The sequence below is a fragment of the Aedes albopictus genome, chromosome 1 (assembly GCF_035046485.1).
Source record: "Aedes albopictus strain Foshan chromosome 1, AalbF5, whole genome shotgun sequence".
Lineage (NCBI taxonomy): Eukaryota > Metazoa > Arthropoda > Insecta > Diptera > Culicidae > Aedes > Aedes albopictus.
Genome location: NC_085136.1, coordinates 282,003,426 through 282,019,495, shown reverse-complemented (window position 1 = coordinate 282,019,495; position 16,070 = coordinate 282,003,426). Strand labels below are relative to the sequence as shown.

General features: G+C 45.9%; 1 protein-coding gene across 1 annotated transcript; it reads right to left on the bottom strand.

Annotated features, from left to right (window-relative positions):
• Window positions 1–5,296: 5,296 nt before the first annotated feature.
• On the bottom strand, window positions 5,297–9,902 carry LOC109621513 (nucleoplasmin-like protein; the record flags this gene model as incomplete). The annotated part of the gene is given in 2 exon segments (XM_020075556.3): window positions 5,297–6,523; window positions 9,736–9,902. Coding segments are annotated over 2 exon segments (525 nt in total). The 3' UTR covers window positions 5,297–6,020.
• Between the last annotated feature and the right edge of the window lie 6,168 nt (window positions 9,903–16,070).

Below are 16,070 nucleotides of genomic sequence, written 5' to 3'. Positions count from 1 at the left end.
CACATCGATCGCTACTGATTCTTGTATGGCCAAAACAAGAAAATTGTTATCTTGTTCAAAATCTTCCGAATTTTCAGGACACTCAACCAACCGTGATAGAGAGTCTGCCACATTAGTGCTGCCCTTTCTATATTTTACAGTAAATTTAAAAGATTGTAATCTTAGAACCCATCTTTCAATCCGGGCGCATGGCGTTGACGTTGGTGCAAATATAATTTCCAGAGGTTTGTGATCTGTTTCGAGTTCAAAATTTCTGCCAATTAAATACACTGAAAACTTTTCGACTGCCCAAACTAACGCCAGCGCTTCTTTTTCAGTCTGACAATACCGCTTTTCAGTGCTAGTCAAACTCTTACTCGCATAACTTATTATTCGTGGTTCATCATCTGACTCCGTTTGAAACTGAACCAAAACAGCCCCAAGTGCAACCGGAGAAGCGTCAGCGATGACTCTTGTACGTAAAGCGTTATCGAAATAACTCAGTGTTTTAACATCCGAAATCATGTCCTTAAGGTCGTCAAAGCAACGCTGATGTCTATTTGATAGCATCACACTGAGGCTGCGCCGCCATGAGCCTCTGGGCCTGCCTCTGCAGCGATGTCCTTCTTGGTTCCATTGTTCCATTCTAACGCTACGTAGGTAACGCAGAAGTGCTTCACCGCGTTTCAGTGCTTGAGTCTAGGATTGTTGTTAACCCTTTCCTTCCCACGACTTTGAACGACTTTTTCTATGCCAAGAAGTCGTTCCCCAAGAAAGTGCTCGAACAAAAGTTATTGCAAATTGGCCAAATTTTTCGAAATCAACGAAAAAAATTTTAGTTGTAAACCAACAGTATTTTGATTGTTTATCAATAGTTCCACTATTGAAACAAGTGGTTGGGAGTTGGGTTTATCTAATGAGATTACAATCGTATTCTAAAAACTATTGCATCATAGTCATCTGATTTCGTTTGTCTCGAGTTCGTCGAAAATCGATGGTGCTCTAGAGCAACCATGGGAAGTAGAGGGTTAAACCGGGGCTGAGGGTGTTTGCCGCGAACAGAATATCCGGCCGAGTGCTTTGTGGAAAATACATGAGACATACCCGACAGCTTTTGTTAGGGGATGCCTCTCATCACTGCCGATTCATCCCTCGGGCTTTCGTGAGTTTATCGTTGCACACTGCAGTTCATCGGCACGCATTTAGGTACTGGTTTGCACCGATCCATGTGGAAGCGCTTCAGTACCGACTCCACGTAGGCCTCCTGGTTCAATGTGATGGAGTCCTTGCTTCGACCGATCCGGATCCTAAGGCAATGTTGCGCTTATCTCCGATCTTTCATCCGGAACCTCCTAGATAGTTGATGCTTCAATTTGTTCTTCCAGGCTTCGTCGTTGCTGAAGATCATCAGATCGTCGACATATATGGCAACGATTAACGAACATCATCTTGCCTCCTCTGATGCCGACGTACACGCACAGGCCGAACGTCTCAAAGCCTCATCCAGTTTGTAGTTCCAAACTCGGCTCGACTGCTTCAAACCGTACAATGACTTGTTCAGCTTGCACACCATCGTCTTCCGTTTTCCGTCTACGAAGCAGGGGGCTGCTCCATGTCCATCTCTTTGTCGTGATCCCCTTGCAGAAAGGCCGTTACTGCATCCATTTGGTCAATCGCGAGGCCATGCTTCACAGCCAGGGCGAAAAGGTATCGCAGCGAACTGTAGTCTACATCCTTTCGCTGGGAATAGCCTTTGATGGCTTCCGGCCGCTTTACACTTCGTCTTGTACAGCCATTTGCACTTGATCGCTACCCGGCCCTTCGTTATTCACCAGCGCGTCGAACTTCTCATGCATGGCACGTTTCCATGCGTCGGTATCGTCCCGAGCCAGCGCTTCTTGGTGCGAAGCGGGGTCGTTTCCTGATCCGATGTCCATGCCAGATGCCATCGCCACAAGACCATCGTCATCGGGAACCCATGGAAGTTGCTTGAATCATCGTTGGAGATTGGCTGTGTGTGGAAGTGGTAAACCGGGTTGGCCAGTGGTATCAACAAGAAAATGTAGAAGTGCTTGTATCAAAATCTTGGCTTGAAATACATTTATCGTAGTCGTCATCTGATTCCGCTTCATCTTCAATTACTGGATGTTCTGGTCCCGCCACGGGTTGCTCCGGAACGGGGGTCACAAACGGCTTACCGAAATCCAATTGAACGAACGTCGTAGGCCTCCTGCGTGATGGAACGCCTTCATCCAGAATGACCTCTCGACTCACGATGGTTGACTTCTTAATCGGTTCGTACTGTCCATAACCTTTAGTTTCTTAATCGTAACCCGCCAATATGCATTATGCATTCAAGGGATTTGGAATCTCACTTGCGCCGCATTTGCTTTGGAACTTGAACCATTGCTTTCGTTCCAAACACGCGCAGATGTGAAAGGTGTGGTTTCCTTCCACTCCACGCTTCATCACCCGCATAAACGATAACCATAAGACGTGCTTAACCACCCGTTCGGGATACAATTCGAACAGTATCTGGTATTGTTGAACCGTCTACATTACAGTACGTGTATGGTGCTGGTTTATTAGGGCAGGAATCCTATTATACCCACGTGTAGGATAAAACGGTTGATGAGGTACACCGCGGTGGATACGGTCTCCGTCCAGAAGCCTTTCGATAGGTTGCCTTCGAACAGCAAACATCGTGCCATCTCCACGACGGCCAGACCGTTTTGCTGTGGCGTGTATTTGTTGGTCATTTCGTGTCGGATGCCTTCCTTCTGTAAGTAACCTTGGAAACTTTTGTAGAGGTATTTCCTTACTGTTGCGTTGTCAGTACGGATCGCTTTGGGCTTCTTGCCGCATTAACGTTCCGCCATCGCGTGAAATCCACTCTTGAACACTGCGAACACTCCATCTTCTGATTTCGTTCTCAGGAAGTACGCGAACATGCGTTTGCTCTTGTCGAGTTCGTCTCTATCGGACCGCTGATGTCGGAATGAACCAGCTGTAGGACGTCCGCCACACGCGAACCTTCATTCGGAAACGGTAATTTCGACTGCTTTCTTATCGGGCAGATTCGGCAATCCGCACCGGCTTGATTGATAAATGTCGCCGGTCGCCAGACCATCAGCAAGCTTCTTCGAATTTGCGGCCCCGAGATACCCCACAGCCACCATAGTCTTGCCGTAACTCTGCGAGATTCGAAGAGGTCGATTGTCTCTGATACTCGAACTTCGCACATCACTCGATCCATCGTCGTCTTGATCAATCTTATCAGTTTATCCGGGAATTCGTACTCGTGCATAATCTGCCATAGCTGTTCTCGATCGATTGTATCATACGCCGATTTAAAATCGATGAACAAGTGATGTGTGGGCACGTTGTATTCGCGGCATTTGGTCCGTTGCTTGATCCGTTGTAGCGCGTTCACCCATCAATCCAGCCTGATATTGCCCCCACGAACTCTTTTGCAATCGGTGATAGACGGCGGCATAAAATTTGAGAGAGTATCTTGTAGGCAGCGCTCAATAGTGTGATCGCGCGATAGTTCCCGCAATCCAACTTGTCGGCCTTTTTGTAGATGGGACACACGATACCTTCCATCCATTCCTCCGGTAATACTTCCTCCTCCCAAATCTGATCTGCTCCAGCGGCTTTGTTGTTTTTCAACCGGAAAACCTCCTCAATCACTTAAAGGTTAGGGGTTGGAAATATTTCGTCCTACGCACGTACTCCTAGAATTGTTACCACGCCACCTTCGGTGCTTGCAACGTCGCCATTGGGGTGCTCATCGTAGTGCTGCCGCCACCTCTCGACCGCTCGTGAGAAGATTCTCGACACATGTCGGCTTGTGGCAGAAAGCCTCTGCGCGAGCGGTTCAGCTCGTAGAGCTTCCGTGTGTCTTTAGCGCGGAACAGCTCTTCCATCGCTTCGCGATCTCGTTCTTCCTGCTGGCGATTCTTCCTCCGGAAGACTGAGTTCTGCCTGTTCCACGCCTGTCTATAACGTGCATCATTGGCCCTCGTACGGTGTTGCAGCATTCTTCCCATGCTGCATTCTTCTCGTTGTTCACATTCGCCGTCGTACCAGTCGTTTCTGTGACTCGGAGTCGCGAAGCCTAATGCTGCAGCCGAGGTACTACTTATGGCGGATCGTATGTCCCTCAGGCTATCTTCAAGGGTAGCTGCGCCAAGCTGCTCTTCCGTTTGTAGGGTCACTGTTAGCTGCTGCGCGTATCCTCGAGCCACTTCTACGTTACGCAGCTGCTCGTTCCATTGAGCCGCACGACTTCAGATCCGACTTGATAAGCTTGTGGAACAAGCCGATTTGCCGGGACAGCCTATTGTCTTCAAACGCCGTATCCAATTTGTCCCACATGGCGCGGGCCGATTCCGCATCTTCGATGTGGACGTAGATTGACGGGTCCAGAAGCAGGATCAGCTTCAATCGGACTTGCAGGCCTTGCAGGTCCTTCCACTCTTCTACCGCTTCGAATGTCCCGTCGTCGTTCTGCTCAAGCTTCACGGCATCCCAGAGCCCTTCCAGTTGAAGAAAAGTTTTCGCTACGAACTTCCATGACGACCAGTTTTGGCGTTCTGCCAATCGTTCGATGGGCGGGAGACTTGAAGATCCACCGAAGCTTGATTGGCTTCGTGGATTTTTTCAATTCAATTCATTTTTCTGTAGTTAATAACACTATTTCAAAGGAAGAACTTTATATTAACATTTCAGAGATTTGCATAACCTTGTAAACACTTCAGTAGTATTTACAAACCTTACAACTGAGAACTCTACGACCGAACAAAGTTCGCCGTCACACGAAGTTAACTATCTACAAAACGCTGATTAGACCGGTAGTCTTCTTTGGGCACGAAGCATGGACCGTACGTGCAGAGGACCAACGCACCCTTGGAGTTTTGGAACGGCATGTGTTGCGTACCATCTACGGTGGAGTGCAGATGGAAGATGGGACTAGGAGAACTGAGAAGGCGAATAAACCACGAACTGCATCACCTGCTGAGAGAACCAGCGCAGCGAGCTAGGCGGGTCGATAAGTTGAGAAAGATCTGCGGACCCTTCACAGAGTGCGGAACTGGAGACACCCAGCCATGGACCGAGCAGAATGGATATGAATGTAGGTACAACAGAAGCCATTCAGGCCTTAGTCTGTCCGGTAAGGTAAGGTAAAGCAACGCGCAATAGATCACAAAGCACGACTGATCCAGTAGACTTGGGACTACTCAAGAACGACAATAAATGCTCCACCATTTGGGCTTTCGGAATCGAATGCACGGACCCAACAACTCGCTCGAAATGTATTTTAATTTTTCTTTATTTTCTCACGTTTGTTGTACCTTCCTCAATCCGCTAACTTCGCCGCTTTCATATTCCTTGCTACACTTTTAGCCATTGCCTGCCTGCCTACCTGTCGGATTTATGACGATAGTGACCGCGTGTATAGTTTAGTCTTGTCCTTTTCAGGATATTGTTAAGAGGTATTTCAAAATGTATTGAGAGACATGACCCACTGAAGCAAAATGCAGTTTTAGTGAGTGATGGCTTTTTTTATGCGGCACACCCTTTGATTGAAGGAGGTAGACAGGCGCCGACAGTAAAATATACATCGGAAATGGAAAACCGAGCGTGGTATCGGGGACAGAAAGGGTGATTTCTTACGAACTAAGATTTTACTTTGCTTTAATATTAAATGTAGGATTTGTTTTCAGTGCGAGGAAGCAATTTGCTTCCTCTGTTCTGGTTTGAATTTATTGATTGAAGAAGGAACGGTATAATATTTACTCCGAGTGATTACTGTCCATTGAATAATGACTTTACTCGACTTACAATTCCTATTGGTTGTTGAATGCTGCTGCTGCTGTTCTAGATGTGTATAGTTTATGTTTAGTTTTTAAAAGGAGTGGGATTATGTGGGGGGGGGGGGAGGAAAGGAAGAGATACGAACATAAACACTTACAGTCATTGTGTATAGGAGTGCATTGGTTCGCAGTATTCCACAAGGTATTCAGGAAGGTAACAGCTTATTTCTTTTTGCTGTTTTTGGCACTATTACTGCCAGCAGGTAGACCGCCTGGCTTGCCCTTGGAGTTGTTGGTGAGCTTCTGCTTCTTCTTCTGTGGGCCACCCTCCTCATCATCGTCCTCGTCGTCTTCCTCCTCTTCTGGAACTTCCTCTTCCATTTCTTCCATGTCTTCGAACTCCTCGACCAGCGATCCGAGCAAATGCTGTCCATGGATGTGCACCGGTCCCTTGCCTTCCACCAGAGTGAACGTCACTGGCGAGTCGGAGAACTCCAGATCCAAGCGACACTGCCGGGCCTCGCCAACCTTCAGCACGGCGATCGGAATGCGCAGGGTGTCCCGAATGGTCATGGTCTCTACCTGGACGACGTTGAACTCATCAGCGGCAGCCTCGTGTCCCAGGATGCACTGCTTGATGATCAGCTTGTGTGTACGCGGGTAGCCTTCGGCTTTGGTGTCTGGATCCCAGGTCACCGTTTTGTTACCCTCCTTCAAGGTAGCTCCTGTTGAAAGAAGCATAGAGATAAAGGAAAAATAGTTTAGAGATCGAGATTTTAAGTATACATACAGGGGATGGCCAAAATGTTTGGGATAGGCAACTTTTTTTCTCTCACAAAAAAGTTCAACAAGCTATAACTTTTCATAGAGCGCTTATAAAAATCTCAAATTTTGACTGTTTGTCAACCTATTATATGTGCATCATTGGTACAAATTTGGGCTCGATTGATTAATATTTCGCAAAGTTAGAACCGTTCGGGTAAAACACTATTTTTCAGACAACTCATTTTTGAGGTGTCATATCTCGGAAACCAGTGAACCGAATTGAATGAAATTTTGAACGTACACTAACAATATGTAAATGCTTCACAAACAATTAAAACATAGCTACTTTTGAAACGTTGAAAACAGTTATCATGGATTGACACTTTTTGGATTTTTCTCGAAAAAAATGTATTTTTTTACATACATCAATGTCAATAAATTTTAGTGTTGATATCCAAAGATTTTCCACTTCTGTTCTCAAGTTATCTCTAATCAGATATATTAGAGCCTATTTAGATTGAAGGAAGAACACATTTGTTAGTTTTTGTTTGGTATTGTAAATTTGACTTATTTTCCTCTATATGGGTAAAAATTTCAATCCGGTATAACTTAATTCGCCGTGAGAAAATATTACATTTTATAACGTCGTATTAAGTATCAATATATTGTTGATAAACGTTAAAAAATCATTCAATTTGGTTCACTGGTTTCAGAGATATGACAGTTCAAAAATTAGTTGTCTAAATAATAGTGTTTTACCCGAACGGTTCTAACTTCACGAAAAATTAATCAATCAAGCCCAAATTTGTACCAATGATGCACATATAATAGGTTGACAAACAGTCAAAATTTGAGATTTTTTGATGCACTCTATGAAAAGTTACAGCATGTTGATTTTTTTTTGTGGGAGAAAAAAAGTTGCCTATCCCAAACATTTTGGCCATCCCCTGTAAGTTTCAAATGTTGTTCTAGAACTCTAGCATTAAAAACATGGGACAGATATGCCTGAATGTGCAGTAATAGTAGATCTAATTAATTTATAAATTTGGGTATTTCTAAGCTTCAAATGAGAGATCCAGATGCAAAGGGGTGTATATGACCTTTTCCTCGAATTTCAGCTGAACGTATCATACAACTCATAATTGTTCTAGCTTTTCAGAACTTTTACGGATTTTTTTACGTTGATTAAAAGAAATGCAATAAATATCAATTTTATACAATTCAAACAAAGGATCAAAACAATGTTTTATTACAGGTCGGACTCGATTATCCGGAGTCGGGTTCAGATGCTTCTCAAACATAACATAATATTATATCTGGGGAACGAAACGATATCAAAAGCTGAAATTCCGATATTTTGTCAAGATAACTTTGATTAGTGATCAGTCAAAATTTCAGCTTCTTACAACATTCCGTTAGCAAGTTACTATATTGAGAAGCGCCAGTACTCGACTCCGGATAATCGAGTCCGGCCTGTACTTATTTGTCTTTTTTTGCCAGAAATCGGGAGTAATTCGCGAATAGGGCGTAACTAACAAAGCAATAACAATGCGAAAACAACAACCGAATTTTGCTGATCAAATTTTAATTCCTATTTAGAAGTAATACAGCATAATTCTACTTAAATAAGGTTAATTGATACAGTTCTGACATAGTTTCTTGTTTTTCTAAGAACACTGCACGAATTTGATATTTTTTGCACTAAAAATTGCATTTATTTAATTATGCCTGAATTGATACCTGAGAATGCTAATTTCGCCCAATACTATGCGCCTCGAATCGATATCATTTTCAGAATCGCCTTTTACTATTCGCCTTGTTTATGATTTTGACAGAATTTCGCCATTTGCTTTCGCCGTGTTTACGCTTTGATTTCAGTTTCGCCTTCTACTATCGCCGTGTTTACGTGTTAATTTCAGTTTCGCCTTTCACTTTCGTAAACAAAACACCAAACAAAACAAAGGAGTAGAAGGCGTAATTCTTGTTTTGGTTCGTTTGGAATAGAATGGGATTACGCCTTTCACTCAATCAGTGATTTTCAATAGTTAGAAAAGTGATATCAAGGAAACTTTGTGAGCATTTAGAAGACAAATCTAGCTTCTTTTCACTCCTGCAATTACTCAAATTGTGTACATTTTGTTGGTTACGGCTTTTTCGCTAATTATTACGGAAATGATTGATTGATTTATCTTTATTTGAGAGACTTTCAGCCCTTTGCCAGAAATGAGCACGGTATAACAAAAAGAAATGGAATAAAACGGTACCGCAATTGCTTTGTTTTTAAATAGAATTTCTAATGGCAAATAGACCCTTAATAGGAGAAAATTAGGTTGATTTTGAAACTCTAATACATACATTTGTGCGATGAAAAGTTGTTGAAAAAAAAATGAGCCTCATTTACTGGAGAGCGAAGTTTAGCCACTTACACTCCTTTGCTTCTAATCCCTTCAAATTTGCCTAAAGCAAAAATATCGAAATAACCGCTTACAAAGGGAAGTACATTGCAATTTTAGCCCAATGTCACCCCTAACTACGGTATCGGAAATACCCTATCTCTCAACGGAAAGCCACTTTTACAATGTAAATCGATTAATAACAAGCTATGATTTGCCTCGACGGCGCCAACCGCGTACCTAACCATATTTTTCCACTTTACAACATGCGGCCAATGAATCGCCAAAATATGCTTGAATGTGATTCATTCCGAAAAGCCCCTTTATTATGACCGCGCGCTAACCTAACCGTTCCAAATGAAGAAGCAAAAGTAAACACAAACGAGAAAAAGATTACAGGCAGCGCCTACGCCACCAAAGATCCAGAGCGCGAGCGCGGCATGCGAGCAAAAAAAAGCCGGCAAAATTCATCCGGGTAAAAAAATAATACCTACTCGAGGTTATTCCAAAGGGAACTATAAATTTTACTACCGAATAATTTTCAAATAACATCAGGACATTATTTATCAAAATTCAAGTATTTTCCGAGGCAAACATTGAAAAAAAAAAATCCGCATCATGTTGCCGACCTGCGTCGGCAGCCATTCTTTGCCCATTACGAAATGGCAGCGGGAGACGCCGACTCGCGACAACTTTCCATTTTCACCATTTAACCGTCTAATTCCACTAAATTCATCGAAATAACACACCCAAACGGCAGAAACCAACCCTCTACTTACCATAGAAGTATTCGTCGGCCATTTCGGTGCTTTTTACCGGATTTAATTCACTTTTTCACTGCTAGGCAAATGGAAACACGGCAACTTTACACCACGTTAGGACTAGCAAGAGAACGATCGTACATCCGTTTTCCGACTCTTTCTGTCAAACAATAAAAAGACGAACACTTCACCGGGCTTCGTTTCGTTATTTCGTTCGACGACGGGTAGCCGGCGGCTAAATAGCGAGCCGGTTTGCAGCCGAAACGGCATTAACGGCAGCCGAAAACGGCGCCGGTCGGCTCAGCGGGCGGCTGGTAACGGCCGAACTGTCACTTCGTAGCAATGAGGTACAGATACAGGTGGCGCAGATAAACATTGCAAACCACTAGTTGTCTCTTTTGTTCTACTGCTGATCAAATGCAACTCAATTACTGACGTCACTAATTGAGTTGCATTTGATCAGCGGTAGAACAAAAGAGACAACTAGTGGTTTGTAATGTTTATCTGCGCCACCTGTATCTGTACCTCATTGACTTCGTAGTAGGAACCCAGTGCTAATAAAATGGATGGCTAAGAGCTAGGATAGGATACGACAACTAGTCAGCCCAAAAGAGACCAAATGAGTTGCATTATGAAAAAAATCATTGCATAAAATGTATGTAACTCGTTGCAAAACTCGATTTTTTCAGCACTTTTCGTATTTATCCAACTCGGCAAGTCTCATTGGATAAATGTACGACTCGTGCTGAAAAAATCAACTTTTTGCAACTCGTTACATAAATAACTATTTTAAATTTTATCTTGGGACAAGGGACACCCATCATACGAACATTAGAGTGGTTGATTCATATAAAATTAATTCATATAATTCTGGCGGCCACTAGGGGAACCAACATATTTTGGACACAGCAACGAGCCAATATTTTTTGGACACCTACGGCAAAAACAAATGCAAGTGTCCAAAATATATTGGCGTAACGCTGTGTCCAAAATACGTTGATTCCCCTAGTGCTCGTTAATGCTGGATAGAAATGTGACCGGGAAATCTAAATTCTATTGTTTTTCAAAAGCGAAAACCTTGTTACGATTACGTCTAGATTTATGTAATTTTGTTATAGTAAGGCTGTAAGCGGATAATAAAAACCAATGTAAATTAGTTTAAGCGAAGCGAGCAGTATGTTATCACCTTAAAAGCCAAAATACCCCTCGTCCCGAGCGCCTACTATGCCGACAACACAAACTGTCACTGTCCAGCGCTGCCATGTCAGGCTAACTTCCGCCTAGCTGCTCACAAAAGGCCACAACGTTCATTGTGTGCCAGTTGCCGAAGTGAACGGTCGGAGCAGCTTTTCGTACAAGTGCGCGCAGAACAGCACAAAGCGAGAAGTGCACAATCCGTCGGTTCCGAAGTTTCAAATAATAACACCAAGCCGGCACGCACGAATTCTGCGGGAGCACACCCGAGCACAAAGGGGTGACACGTGGACGGTCAGGATACTACGACCGACGGTGCCAGGCCGCACGAACCGCACACCAACAGCCAGGATTCGTTTCTCCATACTGGGGCAGCAATCGTTTCGACTGTTTCGTACGCATCTCCCGAGAGAGAAACAGAATCGCCAAGCCCGAAAAGGACCATCAGCTGTAGAAGCCTTTCCTTCGCCAAGCCAACGAGCCCCGTCACAGGGGCTTTGTTGCACATCTCACAATTTGCGGCGGAGCAACCGACAGTCGGGCACGAGAATTGACCCGTGGACGTCGATCGAGCATCGAGTTTCGGCTTACGTGCTGGTGGAACCAACCGGCAAGAGTGAGCACCAGAAGAGCCTCGTGGGGATCCGCAGCACGGCAGGCAGACGGATCAGTTGTCGGCGAGGCTGAGGTCGATTGGCCAACGAATTGTTGGAGCCAGCAGAGGACACAGGGCACAAAGCGGACAATCCCGAAAAGACCGAAATCCCGATAGTACTTTCGGAACGCGTGGCGAAATGAAAACGAGTGAAATAACACGACGTACTTTATTGAAATTCTCTCGTGGAATGAAAAAGATACAGTGGTGGTTTTCTCTTCGCTTCCGCTGAAGCTCTTCTGTCAGTTGAGCAGGGGCGGCGGATAAAATATATCGCCCCTTTTTTCATCACTCCTCCTCGATATATGATTTCCGCTATTTCTGCTCACGTTCAACTAATCCTGCCATCGCAACAAATCTCTTCAGCTTCTCGCTTCCCAACGGTTTGGTTAGCATGTCGGCTGCCATGTCTTCAGATGCACAGTACTTCAGTTTTACAACTCCCTTGTCGATCAAATCCTTGGTGAAGAACTTTCGCGTATCTATATGTTTCGAACGCCTGGATTGACGTTCTTCCTCGGCAAAGTTGATGCACGCTTGGTTATCCTCGAATATGATAGTAGGATCACTCTGGTTCTCTCCCATATCACACAGTAAGCGACGAAGCCATACGAGTTCTCGGCTTGCTTCCGATAAGGCGATGAACTCCGCTTCCATACTCGACAACGAAACGCTTGTCTGTTTTCGGCTGGCCCAGCAAACGCTTGCGTGTCCCAGCAAAAACAAGTACCCAGTGTTCGATTTGCGGTCGGACGGGTCGCTACTCCAATCGGCGTCACAATAACCCACTAGCTTCGTAGCTTCGCTTCTGGTAGCTGCCAACTTTAACTTGAATACTGAAGTCTTCATAAGGTACCGTACGATGCGCTTCAGTTCCGTCCAGTCAACTTCTGTCGGGTCCTTGATCTTTCTGCTGAGTATAGAGATGCTTGCTGAAACGTCCGGTCGGGTGTTCACAGCTGTGTAGAGTATCGCCCCAACCAAGCTGTGATACTGTTGGTTATCTGGTAACAAGCGACTCCCTTCTCTGCTCCTGTAGTAGCCTACGTCCAAAGGTATCTTCGATCCTTTTGCCATGTCCAGGCCATGGCGGTTCGCTGTTTTTCGGATGTACAGCTCCTGATCCAAAGAGAAGAATCCATCGGCGCCTCTTGTCACACGAATCCCGAGGAAATGACTTATTTCCCCGAGTGACGTCAGCTCAATTTTCTCCTTCAACCGCCTTTCAACCTTCAAAATCTCCTCTTCGTCAACGCAGGCTACGATCATGTCATCCACGTAAATAATCAGGTACACTGTGGCACTATTCTTCAGTTTCTTGATCCACAAGCACGGGTCCGCTTTAGATTGGCTAAACCCAATTGAAACGAGTACCTGGCTGATGGTATCGTTCCATACACGAGCGCTTTGTTTCAAACCATACAAACTGCGGTTCAGTTTGCAAACAAGGCTTTCTTTCCCGGACTCGACGAAACCCCTGGGCTGCTGCATGTACATGTCCTCTTTCAGATGTCCGTGCAGATAGGCGTTTTTAACGTCCCAGTGCCGAACTGTCATTTTCTTCTCTCCGGCAATTGTCAGCAATACTCTCAGGGTTGTCTGCGCGGCTACAGGAGCAAATACGGCGTCATAGTCAACTCCGTATTGCTGCGAATAGCCCTGCGCCACCAAACGGGCCTTAAAACGCGTAACATTTCCGGTGCTATCCTCTTTTCTTTTGTAAACCCATTTGCACCCGATGGGTCGACGACCGGATGGTAGTTCCGTCAACGTCCATGTCCCTTGCTTGATCAGTGATGCGTACTCCTCCTGCATTGCTTTGATCCACAAATCGCTCTCCGAACTAGTGATCGCCTCGCTGTAGTCCGCAGGATCCTGTTCGATAGCCACTGCACAATCAACGACATAATCCTTCAAATGCCGCGGGAGGACTCCCCGCGTACTCCGCTTCGTAGAAGTAGTTGTTCCTGCTGCCGTACCCTCCAGTTGTTCTTCTTCCCATCCAAAGAATTCTTCTTCCGAATCGGACGGCTGCGCTCCAGCTCCAGACTCCTGTCCAGATTCCGGCTCCTCCTCAGCCGCAGGCTCCTCCTCAACTGTAGGCCCCGCTTGGATATCCGATTGCTTCTGTTGTACCGCATCAGTGGACCCTACACTACACAGTCCATCATCACCGACGTTGTCCTCGGCCTGGTCATAGCTTTCAAGGGAACCGTTTTTTAACTCGACGAACCGTGCGTCGCGGCTTATCGTAATCGTATCCGTGGTAGTGTTGAGGAACCTATACGCTTTTCTATCTTCGCAGTAACCCACAAAAATCATTTTTTGTGCCTTACAGTCCAGCTTCGACCGCTTTACGTCGGGTACGTGGACGTAAGCAGCGCTACCAAAAACACGAAAATGCTTGAACTCTGGCTTTCTGTCGAACCATAACTCAAAGGGTGTCCGGCTCACCGAACGTGAAGGAAGACGGTTTTGTACGTAAGCCGCTGTAACTACCGCTTCGCCCCAGTATTTCCGGTCGAGCCCTGCATCTACGAGCATGCACGTTGCCATTTCCTGGAGCGTTCTATTTTTGCGCTCCGCCACCCCATTTTGCTGTGGGGAATATGCTGCGGAGTATTGGGCCTGAATACCTTCCTTCGCATAGTAGTCCTTCAGTTCACGGTTAACATATTCGCCCCCACCATCGGAGCGAATTACGCAGGGTGCTCTTCCAAAGCGATTCTTGACTTGCGCAACGAACTGTTTAATGCACCCAGCTGCATCGGACTTCTGACGTAGTAGACACACAACGGTATAGCGGCTGTGGTCGTCTATTAACGTCATTAGATAACGAGCACCGCCGGGAGTGACGTTCTTCATTGGCCCGCAAACGTCAGTATGCACCAAATCTAAAATTCGTGGTGCTCTGTTACCTGAAACTTTAGGAAATGGAAGTCGTGCAAATTTACCTGCCAAGCATTCCTCGCAAACCTGCCGGAGCCCACAGTCTTGCATCTCGAAGCCGGTTCCAAGTTCTTCCTTCTTGATACGATCCAACACGACCGGATCTCGGTGGCCAAAACGTCTATGCCACGTGTGCTGGCAGTTGGCCGAATGTCGATGCTCCGCGCAGACCTTCGCTTCGTTCGCCGTATTCAATACAAAAAGGTTTCCACTCAAGTTACCTTGCGCGACAATCGCTCTTGATGCATCTTCTATATCGCAGCTCGAATTATGGAACAGCACGTTGAACCCCTTCTGCGTTAGTTTCCTCACAGACAGCAGGCCGCTATCCAGTGCAGGAATGAACAGCACCTCCTTAAAGTGGATATCCCTCACTTTGCCATGTCCGTCAACACATTTCATGGTACCTTCACCGATGCCATTCGATTTCGTAACGGATCCATCTGCTAGCACGACCTCGATGCTAACGCTTTCGTCCAGAATGTCGAAAAATGCCCGATCACCCGTCATGTGGGTCGAGCAACCGCTGTCGATATACCAGCATCCCTTCTGTCGACCACCTCCGGCTGAAAAACATACGGCCGGTGCTGCCTCCTTTTCCGTGGCCTGCTTCGCTTTCGAGGTACTCGACTGCCGGCCTTGCCGACGGTAACCTTCCCCTTGCTGTTGCTGCTGGTCCAGAAACTCACGACAATTCTTTTTGAAATGTCCGGGCCGCTTACAATAGAAGCATTTCTTGTTCTGTGCCGAACTCTGACCAGAAGTTTGTCCGGAACGCGGTCCCTTCGATCGCAGCTTCATAGCACGTTCTCCAGACACGCCAGATCGTTCCATTCGCCGTTGATGTTCTTCCAATTGCTTTTGCTGAACGATATCAATTGTGAGATCCGCCGCCGAGCGGCTTTCCAATGCGGTAACCAGGCTCCCGAAAGATTCCGGTAGGCTTCGATATATCATGGCTATTTTTAAGGAATCCTCCAGCGGCTGCCCCGAACTTGCCAGACGGTCAAAAAGGTCCTCCAGAGCAAAAAGGTGTTGCTCCATATCTCCACCTTCGGCGAGGTTCAGGCTGCAAATCCTCTTCAAGAGCGCAACCCGCGACGTCATTGTCGTTCGGCCATGATAATCCTTTATCCGATTCCACGCATCCTTTGCTGTAGCAACGTCCTTCACGAGGTGCAATTGGCTGTCCTCGATGTACAGCACTATCGTTGCAGCACATTTCTGGTCAGCCCTGCTCCATTCCGGGGTGACAGGTTCGGGTTTTTGATCCTGGACAACGAACCACAGCTCCTCCCGCTTGAGGAGCATCTCCATACGCGTCTTCCACGTCTGATAATTCTGGTGATTCAGACGGTGGAAAAGAAACTTCTCGGCCATTTTGATTGACCTTGTGGTACACTGCACTACGCGAAAATATTCACCGCACTCACGAAATGTCAGAATATTCGCTCTCGAACTCGCGACAGAAGCAACAGCTCCGAGCTGATTCACTTCAACGAGCTCCGTTCAGTCCACAAATCGAACGAGACACAAAAAACAACGCGCAACTGTC